The sequence below is a fragment of the Myotis myotis genome, unplaced genomic scaffold, assembly GCF_014108235.1.
Source record: "Myotis myotis isolate mMyoMyo1 unplaced genomic scaffold, mMyoMyo1.p scaffold_m19_p_3, whole genome shotgun sequence".
Lineage (NCBI taxonomy): Eukaryota > Metazoa > Chordata > Mammalia > Chiroptera > Vespertilionidae > Myotis > Myotis myotis.
The window spans coordinates 167,314,440-167,330,948 of NW_023416335.1; the positions used below are offsets into that span (position 1 = coordinate 167,314,440).

Genomic DNA, 16,509 nt, shown 5'->3' on the forward strand with positions numbered 1-16,509 from the left:
ACCCGGCCTGGGCCCTCTCGCAGTCTGGGACCCCTCGGGAGATAACGGCCTGCTGGCTTAGGCCTGCTCCCGGGTGGCAGAGGGTAGGCCCAATCCCTAGGTGCAGCCCCTGGTCAGGCTCAGAGCAGGGCCGATTGGGGAGTTGGGGCACCGCCCTTTATCATGCACAGAGCAGGGTGAATCGGGAGGTTGCGATGCCACCCTCAGTCACGCTCAGGGTAGGGCCTATTGGGGGGTTGGGGCACCGCCCCCTGTCATACTCAAGGCAGGGTCAATGGGCAGGTTGCGGCGCCACCCCCTGTCACGCACAGAGCAGGGCCAATCAGGGGGTTGGGGCGCTGCCCCCTGTCACTCACAGAGCAGGGCCCATCAGGGGGGTTGGGGCTCCGTACCCTGTCACGCACAGAGCAGGGCCGATTAGGGGGTTGGGGAGCTCCCCCCTGTCACTCACAGAGTAGGGCCGATAGGGGAGTTGGGGAACCGCCCCCTGTCACACTCATGGCAAGGCCGATGGGGAGGTTATGGCTCTACGCCTTCACACACAGAGCAGGGCCCGTGGGGGGCGGTTGGGGCGTCGCCCTCTATCACCCACAGAGCAGGGCCAATTAGGGGGTTGGGGCGCCACCACTGTCACACTCAGGGCAGGGCCGATGGGGAGATTATGGCTCTACCCCGTCACACACAGAGCAGGGCCCGTGGGGGGAGGGGGAGGGATTGGGGTGCCACACCCTGTCACACACAGAGCTGCAAGGCAATCAGGGTGTTGGGGATCTCCCCCCATCAGGCACAGAGCAGGGCCGATCAGCGGGTTGGGGCACCTTCCCCTGTCACGAACAGAGCAGGGCGGATAGGGATGTTGAGGCCCCGCCCCTTGTCCACACAGAGCCACAGGGCAATCAGGGGTTTTGGGCGCTGCCTCCTGTCATGCTGATCCCGGTGCTGGGAGGTATATTACCCTTTTACTATATAGGATAGAGGCCTGGTGCATGGGTGGGGCCGGCTGGTTTGCCCTGAAGGGTGTCCTGGATCAGGATGGGGGTCCCCACTGGGGTGCCTGGCCACCCTGGATGAGGGGATGATGGCTGTTTGCAGCTGGTCACACATCCTTCAGGGTGGGGGTCCGCACTGGGGTGCCTGGCCAGTCTGGGTGAGGGGCTGAGGGCTGTTTTCAGGCTGGTGGGTGACTGAAGCTCCCAACCGCTCCTTTTTTTCTTTTTCTTTTTTTATTCTGGGCCAGCTTTAGCTCTGAGGCTCCAGCTCTTAGGCCTCCTCTGCTGAAAGCAGGTTTCTGGCCTTTGTTTACCTTCTTTATTTGAAACAATGTTGCGATCCTGCTGGCTGAAGCCCGGCAACTAAAGCAGGCTTCTGGGGTTTTTGTTTAGCTCAGGGGTGGGCAAACTTTTTGACTCGAGGGCCACAATGGGTTCTTAAACTGGACCGGAGGGTCGGAACAAAAGCATGGATGGAGTGTTTGTGTGAACTAATATAAATTCAAACCAAACATCATTACATAAAAGGGTACAGTCCTTTTTTTCAATAGTTTTATTCATTTCAAACGGACCGGATCCAGCCCGCGGGCCGTAGTTTGCCCACGGCTGGTTTAGCTTCTATATTTGTAACATAGTTGCTTAGAGTTGCAACTCAGAGGCCGGCAGCGGCAGGCGGGGAACGTTGGAGTCCTCCATCACTGAAGCAAGCAAGCCTCATGTTCGCTTTAAGCTGCCTGGCTGCCGGCCGCCATCTTGGCTGGCAGTTAATTTGCATATTGCCCTGATTTGCCAATGGGAAGGGTAGCGGTCGTACGCTAATTACCATGTTTCTCTTTTATTAGAGAGGATTTTAATTAAATACTAGAGGCCCTGGGGGAGAGGGAGTCCCCTCAGTCCGACCTGCACTTTCTCGCAGTCCAGGATCATTCGGGGGATGTCTACCTGCGGCTTTTGTCCACTTCCAGGGGGATCGGGTCTAAGCTGGCAGTCAGATATCCCTCTGGCAGCCCGGGAGCTCTTGCTAACCGCTGCACTTGCAGCCATCAGCCCAGCTTGTGACTGAGTGGAGTTCCCCCTGTGGGAGCGCACTGACCACGAGGGGGCAGCTCCTGTGTTGAGCGTCTGCCCTCTGGTGGTCAGTGCACGTCATAGCGCCCAGTCATAAGCATAATTCTTTTTCTCTTCCTTTCCTTAAGATCACCCAGCAAGGTGGCAACTAAAAATGACCAGCAATAAAATAAAATAGCCAAATACAGCATACAAAAATATCATTATTTTCATTTTCAAATGAAAATCTTTCAAAGGTTCTTGAGAAAATAGTTACTAGCAAAATATAAACACTTTCAATAATACATCTAAAGAATTTGTTCATAAACCACCAAATGCTAAACTATAAAACAATTTTACAAGTATATTTGTTTCATTCTAGAAGAACCCTATATTAAATAGTAAAATTGTTTATCTATATTACTAGATACACAGATGTGTAGATAGACAGACACACATACATATATACTTGTGCACCTGCACATTTATGCACTAGGGCGGCATTTCATAAAATGGGAAGAAATTATTTGGGGATGACAGAAGGTCAAGGCAAAAAATGAACAGATTTGTTCTCTTTCAAATACAGTTATTTAAGTAATAAAGGATCGAACATAAAGAAAAATATTAAGGAAATAAGAGTAAAAGTGATATCATAAAAAAGCAGATGCAATTCTTCCCAGTAACAAAACCCTCAAATTTTCACTGGGCACATGCCATCAGAAAAAAGAATACATTTCACAGGCTTCTCATATCTAGGTATGGCCATGTGCCTAAATTCTGGACAGTTTAAGATCTAAACAAAGTTACCTATGACAGCTTCCAGAAACCTTTCTTAAAAGAGAGCTAGCATTTGTCCTCTCAATCTTCCACTTCTTCACTCCTTTTTCATTCCTGCTGATTAGAATACAGATGATGGTTGAAACTAAAGAAGCCATCTAGGTTTGTAAGGTGACCTTGGCAATGAAGGCTTATACATAGCAGAATAATGAGACAAAACGAAACTGGCTCCCTGAATACTCTGTTTAACAGAACTACTACTACTATACTAGTCCTTTTTCACCTACTTCCAGACTTTTAGGTGATGCCAAAATAAACTATATTTTTTAAATCACTGTTATTGGATGTCTCTGTTATTTTAATCCAAATCTAACTCTAACTGCAAAATATGAAAAATGTTGTCAAAAAGGTATGTGAATGATTGAAGTTGGAAAACAATGAACTAAGGCACTGGAGTCCTCAGGATAAATTACTGTCAGTTAGTCTCTAGAATTTATCAAGTGATCCACAAATCTCTAGAAGTTTGAGAGGGAAAAGCAGATTTGTACATATATATTATAAATTTGTAATGTAAAATTATTATTTCCACAGAAATTATATTATAGTTCTTAAAGGTTGGACACCTTACAAGAACTAACGTTCAGTTCATCTGGACTATATTCAGAGTTTAAAATTACTATTTACTTGGTTAAATTTGTATTTTTTTGTTTTCCCATTGTTTCATCATGTCCCCTATTCACAAAATTAAACAGCCATCCAAAAAGCAATTCACTGAAGTGTAAAAATGTTTCTGAAAACAGTACCAAACACCACTACAGATTGAGATAATTAATGTGATAGTGAATGACTCCAATGATAGAGAATATGAATATTGTTGATACACACAAATCTGTAAGTCTGATGATTTCACACACATCAAAAAAGAAAAGCACAAAACAGAAGGTACAATCATTGTCATGTATTAGATAACATTTAACTGACTTTGATATGTCCCTAGAGCTCACTGTGTGGTCAAAATAAGATTTTAACAAATGGTGATATAAGGCTGCTAAAACCCTTCAGTTACTTTCAAACAAAACAGTGACCTCTTTTTTTAATCTTTATTGTTGAAAGTACTACAGATGTCCCTTCTTTTCCCCAATTGACCCCTTCTAGCCCGCCCCTACCCCCCGCCCAATAGTGACCTCTTTGATACAACAAATGAATTTCAACAAAACAATTTCCCACCCAAATCCTTTCCAGATGGAAATTAGCAAATTTTGTCCAAAAAATTGAGGACAAACCAAGATTAAAGAACTTTTAAGTTATACTCCTCAGCACAGAAACAAGCACAATTTATTCAATTGCCAGGAAGCTTGTAAACTAAGCACAAACCACTTCACAAATTTTATGATTGGGAAAAGTCAGAAGAAACTATGGGCAAAAATCTATCAAATTACAATGCATAGTGTCATACAGTATCAGTGACATGATTTGGAAAAACAACTACTATCCTGCCGGGAGCCAGTCCACCCTTGCTGTTTCAAGGGACCTGGCATATATGGCATACCGTTCTTACAAATGCATATCTGTAGATACTTCACATTGATACGCAAGGTATGAATCAACTCAATACACAGAGAACTGTTTATGAAAGAGAAATTTACTCAACACACTTAAAATCCATATATTGTTGAATATTTCTTTACCTTTGTTTAGCAGGCTGAACACCATTTAACTTTTTTTAAAATATATTTTTATTGATTTTAGAGAGGGACAGAGTGGGAGATAGAAACATCAATGATGAGAGAGAATCATTGATTGGCCACCTCCTGCACATCTCCTACTGGGGATTGAGCCTACAACCTGAGCATGTGCACCCTTGACCAGTATGAAACCCAGGACCCCCTAGTCCGTAGGTAGGCCAACGCTCTATCCACTGAGCCAAACCAGCTAGGGCAGGCTGACCGCCGTTTTAATGGAACATTATCCTCAAGTACATCCAGGAAACTACACATGAATTTAGTTCCACAATCTACTTTCTTTCATAGGATCAATTAGAAGCTAACAATATGGCTTTTAAAAATTATTAACATTCTCAGCCAGTGTGGCTCAGTGGCTGAGCGTCAACCCTTAAACCAAGAAGTCACTAGGGGGCATGCAGAAGGCAGTCGGTGGATGTTAATCTCCCATCGATGATTATATCTCTCACTCTTCCCTCCACTCTCTCTAAAAAATCAATAAAAATATATTTTTAAAAATTAACATAAAACTAATGTAACATAAAATTAACCATTTCAAGTAAACAATGCAGTGATATTTACAACAATCCCAACACTACGCACTATTGCCTCTAATTCCAAAATACTTATTACCAGAGGAAACACTGCACCCATTAAACAGTCACTATACTTCCCCTTTTACCCTTGCTCCTGGCAACCACTAATCTGCTTTCTATCTCTATGGATTTGCCTATTCTGGATTCTTAACACATTGTGTATCGCATAGAAATCTCTAAGACATACGGGAGGGACAGCACGTTTTTGGGCAAACTGCACGTTATTTAAATCATCATAATGCACTTTAGGTGTTGTTTTTCAATAATTATAGCATTTTTATTTACAAAAACAATTAAACAATTAAAGTTCCTAGTACTTTTTTAACATATGGTAATGCGTAAAACATTTTCCTCTATGAAGAGGGACCAAACAAAATTTACGTAAGTATCTAGATTCGCTCCTTTTTCCATGGGAATAAAAAGGAGAACACTCGTGAGCAGTCCGTAACAGATGGCGCGCGAAACACGAGAAAACTCCTGAGCGGTACGAAATGTGTTAATATAACTCAAGTCATACAACATATAACCATTTGTGTCTAGCTTCTTAGGCATGTTTTCAAGATTCATCCATGCTGCAGCATGTTATCAGCACATTGCATTTTATGGTCAAACTAGAGGACCAGTGCACAAAATTCATACATGGGTAGGGTCCCTAGTGGCAGCCAGCTGCCAGCCAGGGCCTCCCTTTTCTCCACGCCGCCCCCTGGTGGTCAATGCACATCACAGCAAGTGATCAAACTCCTGGTTGGTTGAACTCCCCAGAGGACAATTTGCATGTTAGGCTTTTATATATATACTAGCAGCCCAGTGCACAAAAATTTGTGCACTCGGGGGGGGGAGGGGGGTCCCTCAGCCCGGCCTGTGCCCTCTCACATGCTGGGACCCCTCGGGAGATAACGACCTGCTGGCTTAGGCCTGCTCCCGGGTGGCAGAGGGCAGGCCTAATCCCTAGGTGCAGCCCCTGGTCGGGCTCAGAGCAGGGCCGATTGGGGAGTTGGGGCACCGCCCCCCGTCATGCACAGAGCAGGGTAGATCGGGGGGTTGGGGAGCTCCCCCCTGTCACACACAGAGCAGGGCCCATCAGGGGGTTGGGGAGCTGCCCCCTGTCACGCACAGAGCAGGGCCCATCAGGGGGTTGAGGAGCTCCCACCTGTCACTCACAGAGTAGGGCCGAAAGGGGAGTTGGGGCACTGCCCCCTGTCACACATAGAGCAGGGCGGATCAGGGGGTTCGGGTGCCGCCCTCTATCACCCACAGAGCAGGGCCGATCAGGGGGTTGGGGTGCCGCCACTCTCACACTCAGGGCAGGGCCGATGGGGAGGTTATGGCTCTACTCCGTCACAGAGCAGGGCCCATGGGGTGGGGGTGGGGGTGGGGGTGGGGGTTGGGGTGCCGCACCCTGTCACACACAGAGCCACAGGGTGATCAGGGGGTTGGGGAGCTCCCCCTATCAGGCACAGAGCAGGGGCGATCAGAGGGTTGGGGCGCCTTCCCTTGTCAGGAACAGAGCAGGGCTGATAGAGAGGTTGTGGCCCTGCCCCCTGTCACACACAGAGCCGCAGGGCGATCAGGGGGTTTGGGCGCTGGCCTGTCACGCTGATCCTGATGCCGGGAGGCCTCGAGGCTCCGCTGATCCTGGTGCTGGGGGGCATATTACCCTTTTACTATATAGAATAGAGGCCTGGTGCATGTGTGGGGGCTGGCTGGTTTGCCCTGAAGGGTGTCCTGGATCAGGGTGGGGATCCCCACTGGAGTGCCAGGCCAGCCGGGTGAGGGGATGATGGCTGTTTGCAGCTGGTCACACATCCTTCAGGGTGGGGGTCCCCACTGGGGTGCCTGGCCAGTCTGGGTGAGGGGCTGAGGGCTGTTTTCAGGCTGGGACTGAAGCTCCCAACTGCTCCTTTTTTTCTTTTTTTTCTTTTTTATTCTGGGCCATCTTTAGCTCTGGCTCCAGCTCTGAGGCCTCAGCTGCTGACAGTAGGTATCTGGTTTGTTTAGGTTCTATAATCGAAACTCTGTATTAGCTCCAGCTCTGAGATCCCAGCCAGCTGAAAGCTGGTTTCTGGGGTTTTGTTTAGCTTCTATATTTGTTACAATGTTTCTTAAATTGCAGGCTCAGAAGCCGGCAAGGCAGGTGGGTAACGTTGGTTTCCTCTGTCACTGAAGCAAGGAAGCCTCATGTTAGTTTCAAGCTACCTGGCTGCCAGCCGCCATCTTGGCTGGCAGTTAATTTGCATATCGCCCTGATTAGCCAATGGGAAGGGTAGCAGTCATACGCTAATTACCATGTTTCTCTTTTATTAGATAGGACTAGAGGTACGGTGCACAAAATTCATGCACAGGGGGAGGGGTTGTGTCCTTCAGCCCAGCCTACACCCTCTCGATTCTGGGACCCAGAAAGGGACGTCCGACTGCACGTTTAGGCCCGATCCCGTGGGCACTCGGAAATCCCTCTCACAATCCAGGACTGCTGGCTCCCAACCACTCGTCTGCCTGCCTGTCTGATTGCCCCTAACCGCTTCTGCCTGCCAGCCTGATCACTCCCTAACCACTCCCCTGCCAGCCAGATCGACACCTAACTGCTCCCCTGCCGGCCCAATTTCCCCCAACAGCCCTCCTCTGAAGGCTTGGTCGCCCCTAACTGTCCTCCCTTGCAGGCCTGGTTCTCCCCAACTGCCCTCCCCTGTTGGCCCAGTCATCCCTAACTTCCCTCCCTTGCCAGCCTGGTCGCCCCTAACTGCCGCCTGCCCCTGCTGGCCTGATCACCCATAACTGCACTCCCCTGCTGGCCTGGTTGCTCCCAGCTGCCCTCCCCTGCAGGCCTGATTCCCCCCAACTGCCCTCCCCTACAGGCCTGGTTCTCCCCAACTGCCCTCCCCTGCAGGCCTGGTTGCCCCCAACTGCCCTCCTCTGCAGGCCTGGTTCCCCCCAAATGCCCTCCCTTGCAGGCCTAGTCCCAACTGCCCTCCCCTGCAGGCCTGGTTCCCCACAACTGCCCTCCCCTACAGGCCTGGTCCCCTCAACTGCCCGCCTCTGCAGGCCTGGTTGCCCACAACTCCCTTCCCTTTCAGGCCTGGTTCCTCCCAACTGCCCTCCCCTGCAGGCCTGGTCACACCCAACTGCCCTCCTCTGCCAACCTGGTCACCCCTAACTGCCCTCTCCTGCTGGCCTGATCGCCCACAACTGCCCTCCCCTGCCAGCCATCTTTGACCACATGGGGCGGCCATCTTATGTGTTGGAGTGATGGTCAATTTGCTTATTACCTGTTTATTAGATAGGACATGGTAATATTCCATTGTATGTTTTACCATATTTTGTTTATCCATTCATCAGTTGATGGACATTTGAGTTATTTACACCTCTTAGCTGTTGTGAATAGTGATCCTATGCACATTTGTGAACAAACTGTTTGAATATTTGTTTTCAATTTTTATGGGTACTACCTAGGAGTGGGATTGCTGAGTCATTGGGTAATTATTTCTATGTTTAACTTTTTGAGGAACTGTAAAACTTTTTCTACAGTGACTGAACAAAATGCTTCTTGATCTCAAATCTCTATTGAGGAAAATAGTGAAAACAGTAAATCTGATCAACTTTGATCATTCAGTATACATTATGCCAGAATTGTTTTAATAAAATGGCAATGAATAAAAGAATTTGCTTTTCTAAATTTAAATGTAATCTAGCTATCAAGGGAAAATATGTAAAGTTTGGAAATAGCTAACAATTATTTAAATTCCATGATAATCATATCTGGAAAAATAATTTCTGTGGTTTTACAGACTGTTCAAGTATCATACCTTGAGTGATACATTTACTATTTTGAAATGTCTAAGAATTACTTCAAGGCTGAAATACCATGATTTTTAATGTTAAGGTAAGTTATGACATGTTAAGAATATTAAGCTCGGAACTCTGAAACATAGCTAACGTAGTTCTAGGTTAGAAGTAAGCCAACCCAAAACTTTTTCCAAGAAAATGCCTCAATTTCGGCAACCAGATTTTCGGAATAATAAAATAATGATGATGATGAAGATGTTATACACAAAGACCACCAAATATACTACCACGAGTGCTCATCAACATAAACAATAACCAATTCATTAGAATAAAATATAAAATAAACACGTAGAAAACACTTAAAGAAATGTGGAGTCAAAGTAGTTCAAATAAAACCCCACAAAGCCAAAATAAAAAAGAAAGAGAAAAAAATCTTAAAAGCAGTCAAAGAGGAAATGCAGATCACCAACAAATGAATGACAATTAGGCTTCAGCTGCCCATCACCAATAACTTAAAGCAGTAGATGTGGAATAATGTAATCAAAGTTCTATTAGAAAACAAAACTGTCATAGAAATCATGTCTTCAGCAAAACTATCTTTCAAGAAAAAGGATAAAAAGAGGATTTTCATTCCAGCCCCCGTGGCTCAGTGGTTGAGCACTGACCTATGAACCAGGAGGTCACAATTCTATTCCCAGTCAGGGCATATGCTTTGGTTGATCCCCAGTGTGGGGCATGCAGAAGGCAACAGATCAATGATTCTCTCTCATCATTGATGTTTCTGTATCTCAATTCTTATCACTTTCTCTATGAAATCAATAAAAATACATTTTAAAATTTTAATTTAAATAAAGGATTTTCAGACCAACAAATACAGTTTATCCCAAAAAGACATAGACTAAAGGAAATGCTAAAGAATGAACTTCAAAAACTAAGAAAATAACAGGAGGAAGGTCTTAGAGGGCCAATAAATGGTAGACAAATTAACTGGTAAAACTGCAAGTAAATATAAAAAAATTCACATGTTCAAATAAAAATAAATGGGAACATTTGGGTAATGGTTATACCTGATAATAATTCATTAAACTGTATACTTATGCCGTGAGTACTTTTTTTTGTAAAATGTTTATTGACAAATGTTTGCTCAAATGATTGAATATTTCCCCCAAACCCCACATTGTTCGAATAAAATAATGAAGATAATTATAATCTCTTTTTTTAAAAAATATATTTTTATTGAGAGGAAGGGAGAGGGATAGAGTTAGAAACATCAATGAGACAGAAACATCGATCAGTCGCCTCCTGCACACCCCCTACTGGGGACATGCCCGCAACCAAGGTACATGCCCTTGACGGGAATCGAACCTGGGACCCTTCAGTCCGCAGGCCGACGCTCTATCCACTGAGCGAAACCGGTCAGGGCAATGTCTTTTTTTTTAAAAAAAAGAATACAGCAGAACTGGTTTGGCACAATGGATAGAGCGTCGGCCTGCGGACTGAAGGGTCCCAGGTTCTATTCCAGTCAAGGGCATGTACCTTGGTTGCAGGCACATCCCTACTGGGGGGCATGCAGGAGGCAGCTGGTCGATGTTTCTCTCTCATCGATGTTTCTAACTCTCTATCCCTCTCCCTTCCTCTCCTTATAAAATATATTAAAAAATAAAAAATAAAAAGAAGAGTAGAACTGTCCAAAAATAACAGCATTAAGATCCATTAAAAAACACACACACACACACACAAAAAAACTATGATCAACGATCTGAAAGAAGACTTAAGAGTGAAAGCGTGCTATGGTCCTTTTATTGTTCAAGAACAGATGAAGTTATAACTTAAAGACTGTTAATACATATGGCACCATTTCCAGGGATGCCTGAAAAACAACAGACATAAGAGCATACAATGTCTAAGTTAGGTGTTTATAAATGAAATAAAACATGATTAACCAAAACATAAGCATTTCTGTTAATCACAATCTAAAGCAGGAAAAATGAACAATTTGAAGAAAGGTAGTAAAAAAAAAGTCCAAATATACCAGTATTCACAAATAATAATGATATTAATGAACTCAAGAGTTTACAGCCAGATAATTAGATTGGATTAAAAAACAAAATAGAAGGATATGGTCCTATACAATAAAAGCTTAATATGCTAAGTGTCCAGTCGTCCGTTCAACCAATCAAAGTGTAATATGCTAATGATATGCTAAGGCTACTCAACCGCTCGCTATGACGTGCACTGACCACCAAGGGGCAGACACTCCAACCGGTAGGTTAACTTGCTGCTGGGGTCCAGCCGATCGGGACTGAGCAAGATCGGCCAGACATGCCCTGGAGCTCTTCTGTGGTCCCTCCCTGGCTGGTCAACCTCCCACATCCCTCCCGGCCCTGATCGTGCATCGGTGGGTCCCTTGGCCTGGCCTGTGCCCTCTTGCATTCTGGGACCCCTCGGGGGATGTCAGAGCACTGGTTTCGTCCCAATCCCACAGGCTAGGGCGAGAGACCCCACTGGTACATGAATTCGTGCACCAGGACTCTAGTCCTATCTAATAATAGACAAACATGGTAATTAACCGTACCTCCAACACGCTTCCCATCGGCTAATCAGGGCGAAATGCAAATTAACTGCCAACCAAGATGGCGGCCGGCAGCCAGGCAGCTGAAGCAAACAGGAGGCTTGCTTGCTCCAGTGAAGGAGGAAGCCAAGGTTCCCGCCTGCCACTGCCGGCCTCTGAGCTTGCACTCTAAGAAACAATGTTGCAATTATAGAAGCTAAACCATCCCCATGCGTTCAGCCAGCCAGCTAAGCTGGAGTTGCAACAGTGTTTCAATTATAGAAGCCAAACAAACGCAGATCTGCTTTCAACAGCCAAGGTCTCAGAGCTGGAGCCGAGCCTCAGAGCTAAAGCCGGCTCTCAGCTCCAGTGACAGCCATAGAAGGTAAATAAATCCCAGAATAAAAAAAAAAAAAGGAGAGGTTGGGAGCTTCAGTCACCCGCCAGCCTGAAAACAGCCCTCAGCCCCTCACCCAGACTGGCCAGGCACCCCAGTGGGGACCCCCACCCTGAAGGGTGTGTGACCAGCTGCAAACAGCCATCATCCAGGCACCCAGGCGGGACCCCCACCCTGATCCAGGACACCCTTCAGGGCAAACCAGCCAGCCCCCATCCGTGCACCAGGCCACTATCCTATATAGTAAAAGGGTAATATGCCTCCCAGCACCGGGATCAGCAGAGCAGCGAGGCCTCCTGGCACAGGGATCAGCAGAGCCACGAGCCCTCCTGGCACCAGGATCAGCAGAGCAGCGAGGCCTCCTGGCCCCTGGAGCAGTGTGACAGGTGGCAGCGCCCAAACACCCTAATCACCCTGCGACTCTGTGTGTGACAGGGGGTGGGGCCACAACCTTCCTATCCGCCCTGCTCTGTTCGTGACAGGGGAATGCACCCCAACCCCCTGATTGGCCCTGCTCTGTGCCTGATAGGGGGGAGCTCCCCAACGCCCTGATCGGCCCTGCTGTGTGTGTGACAGGGTGGAGCCGAAACCTCGCCATCAGCCCTGCCCTGAGTGTGACAGGGGGGAGTGCCCCAACCCCCTGATCGGTCCTGCTCTGTGTGTGACAGGGTACAAAGACCCAACCCCCCTGATGGGCCCTGCTCTGTGCATGACAGGGGGTGGTGCCCCAACCCCCCAATTAGCCCTACCCTGAGCGTGACTGGGGGTGGCATCGCAACCTCCTGATCCGCCCTGCTCTGTGCATGACAGGGGGAGGCGCCCCAACTCCCCAATCTGCCCTGCTCTGAGCCCGACCAGGGGCTGCACCTAGGGATTGGGCCTACCCTCTGCCACCTGGGAGCGGGCCTAAGCCAGCAGGTCGTTATCTCCCGAGGGGTCCCAGACTGTGAGAGGGCACAAGTTGGGCTGAGGGACACCCCCCCTGCCAGTGCACAAATTTTTGTGGACCGGGCCTCTAGTCTATATATAAAAGCCTAATATGCAAATTGTCCCCTCGGGAGTTCAACCGGGAGACCAGGAGTTTGATTGCTCACTATGATGTGTGCTGACCACCAGGGGACAGCATGGAATGAAGGAAGGCCTCATCTGGCAGCCAGCAAAGGAAGGCCCCAGCCGGCAGCCAGAAGGCCCTGATCAGTCCTGATTGCCAGCCAAGCCTAGGGACCCTATCCGTGCTCGAATTTCGTGCACCAGGCCTCTATAGTGTTATTTATAAGGTACCTAATTCTTAAGTATAGAGAAAGATTCAATAGTTATAGCAGTTATATGCTAACCACATAAATTGAGAACTGCTGTATCGGTAAGAGAAAAAATAGGTTTTAAACAAATAATAATATTTGGTTTAAAGAGGGTCACTAAATAATGATAAAAGTTTCAATTTACCAGAAAGATATCATCGTTTTAAACTTGTATGCATTATAAAATAACATCAAAATATTTAAAGCAATAGTTGTTAGCATTTACAAATTTCAAACAGAATTTACAAATCTACCACTATTGTGGGAGATTTTAACACATCTCTTTTATTTATTGATAGTTCAGGAAGACAAAAAAATTAATAAATATATAGAACAGTAAAGTGACTATCAAGCTTAATCTAATAGAAATATTTAAATTAGAGAATACGCATTCTTCTCAAGCACATGGAAGAATATTTATAATAACTGACCACATACTAGGCCATAAAGAGTGTTTTCAACAAATACGAAAAGCGGGATCACATGAACCACATCTTTTGACAATGCTATTATATTAAGAAGTCAATAACAAAAGATAAACAAAGAATTACTGGCCCAGTGGAAAGGCTATAAATCAGAAGAATCAGCCTGAGACCCCCATGTCCTAACTTGCATTTAATCTAAAATGCACCAGCCTTCCACTAGGCAAATAAGAAATTAACTTTGCACATTATTCTCAGGGAGGGTATCTGAAAAAGGAAGATGGTGTTCTACTTTGTTTATAAAATAGTCACATGTTGTCAAGTGTATTTTACAGATGAGGAAACAGAAACTTAAGGTAGTGAGTTTTAGAGTTAGTATTTGAACACTACTTGTCTATTTATTGAACCTATAACTTATACACTATTTTAAACTTTGTAGTAGACATTTAATAAATGTCAAATGAGTGAGTAACAGGGTATCACACTTGCTTGATTATCAGATCAGATAACTGAAGACAAATGAACAGAATAGTTACAATTTTGATATGTGTTGCTCTGATTAAGTTTTTAGGATGGAAAAATCATTTGGATACACATACATACATAATCCTTTCTTAAGAGGAAACTACTTTACATTAGGTGACTATCAATCTGGACTCTCATAAAAGATTGTCTTTAAGTTTACATTTATTTTCCACAAAAGAAAATTCTTAAACAGCACCGATTGTTATATGCTTTAAATAATACACACACACACACACACACACACACACACACACACACACACACATATATATTCCGCGCGCCGCTCCCCCCCCCCCACACCCCCCAATTGCTTCTATCACTGCTAAAAAAGAAAGAAAAGACTCGTATGCTGGAAAATCTTCAGATTGAAGAACACAAAATAAAAGAAATTTCCTCAAATTATTTCATTATTATAAATACCCATACTGTAAAGGAGAAAAAGAATAAACAAAGATAATATCCCATAAAAATGTTAACTAGAGCTTCATCTATATGTCTTTTTTTGAAACTTTTCAGAGATCCTAAAGTTAGTTGACTGTTCTGATATCATAGTAAAATATCTCTTTAAAAGAAAGGAGGGAAGAACTAGATAAAAGCATGAATTTTGGTATATGCCAAATAGCAGCATTGTGATAGAAAGAAATTTCTATAAGATGCAAGGCATGGCATGAATCAATACAATCTTCTTTCCAGGTATTACTGGAAAGAGAATTCTAGGCATTAAAAGATCCATTAGAGATTTATCTGTAGTCAATGCTTGATCCTCATGAGTGCTATTAATGGTATCTACATTTTCTAGACAGTAAATATAGGTTTCATAAAATAACTCAAAAGCTATTCTTTCCTCTTTTATTACATAAACAAATATTAAGGAATTCTTAAGGAAACTACTGTCGATTTTCTAAGGAATATAAAATGTCTCTGAAGCTAATGAGACTTTTCTTCCAAAGGAACCAGAGTGATGCACTGTTCACATTCCTGTACATTAATAATCAAGCAGGCAAATGTTAGCTTTTAGTCTTTTTCCCGAAGGCAAACAAATTTAACTTCAAATGGCAGATCACAAAGTAGCTTTATTTACTTATTAAACTAAACAAACTCAAGCACTAAAATATAGTGTAAACGGACTTAGTACTCAATTTTATAGTTCTTAATCAAGAACAAAAATATTTCACATGAAAAGATTTATATGAGAAGATTCTATCTATTGTTCCAACTCCTAAGAACTGTAATTCTTTCGTAATCCTTTTTCTAATAGTTCATTGTCTAATCAAATTCTAGTTCATTTCCCTGGCATGTGTGTGTATATGTATATATATATGTATATGTGTGTGTGTGTGTGTATATATACACATATATATATATAATTATTAACAATTTTTTGAAGGGCTACTTTATGATATTACCCAGGAAGACACTGCTGAAAGAAAAAATTAAGAAATTTTCATATGGCTTATCTTCTGAAAGATTTAATCTATAATAATAAAAGCGTAATATGCTAATTAGACTGGCATGCATTTCCTTCCAGATGAAGCTGGAGCTGCGAGGGAAGCCCGGGTCCCGGCTGCCGGGGGAACAAAGGCCTACTCTTGCACGAATTTCATGCATCAGGCCTCTAGTTTCTCTATAAAAGACATACTGTTTCCAAAAAAAACTGCTTAAATACAGTATGAGTTATGAAGTTAAACCTAGATTTGAATCTCAATGCTGCTAATTATTAGATATATGAACTTGAGGTACATAACTTATGCTCAGTTTTCTTATATGTAAAACAGATCTATTACATAGTATTGTTGTAAAGGAGACTGTGTATTGAGCTAAGTACATGGTGTTTTGCATATAACTATTAGCTGCTAATATTATGTAATGTTCTCAGTGGTATCTAATAAAGTCATGTTACTTTGTTACAGTGGTATCTAATCAAAGCTACATGCTCTAGGTAAAGTTTCAAATTTAAATGCTGTGTACACTATAAATGCTTGATTGGATTAGAAAAGCAAGGTGAATGGAAATAATTCTAATAGGCAGGGTCAAAAAACAATTATGGAATAAGTTAAATCTTGTTTCAAATTCTAGTTCTGTCTTTTAAAAGTTTTATGACTTTTGGTGCATAGGAAATGTGGGGATAATAATTTATAGCCCATGATGATTTTGAAGCTTTCATCAGGATAATGCAGGGTGAGGCAAAAGTCGGTTTACGGTTGTTCATATAAAAAATAGTACGATACAATAAACTGTGTTTCACATACAACTATAAGCCTATTTTTGCAACAACTGTATATCCTAAAAGCCTACCTTTATGACTATCCATTTAAAATTTTTCCAGTTTAAAGAGAAAAAATGAACTTTAGGGAGTATATTAACATCCATCACCTCACTGGAACTTCATATGTGGATATTTTTATT

General features: G+C 44.0%; 1 protein-coding gene across 3 annotated transcripts in view; it reads right to left on the reverse strand.

The window, feature by feature from the left end:
* ARID2 (AT-rich interaction domain 2) overlaps positions 1-16,509 on the reverse strand; it is a 200,395-nt gene that overhangs the window by 125,373 nt on the left and 58,513 nt on the right. Inside the window, exon 4 of one of the 3 annotated variants that reach the window (XM_036299796.1) lies at positions 2,844-2,927. The exons of the other annotated variants lie outside the window; for them this stretch is intronic. Coding sequence (XP_036155689.1) covers positions 2,844-2,927 — 84 coding nt within the window. The remainder of the gene's footprint in view (positions 1-2,843; positions 2,928-16,509) is intronic. 3 annotated transcript variants of the gene reach the window in all.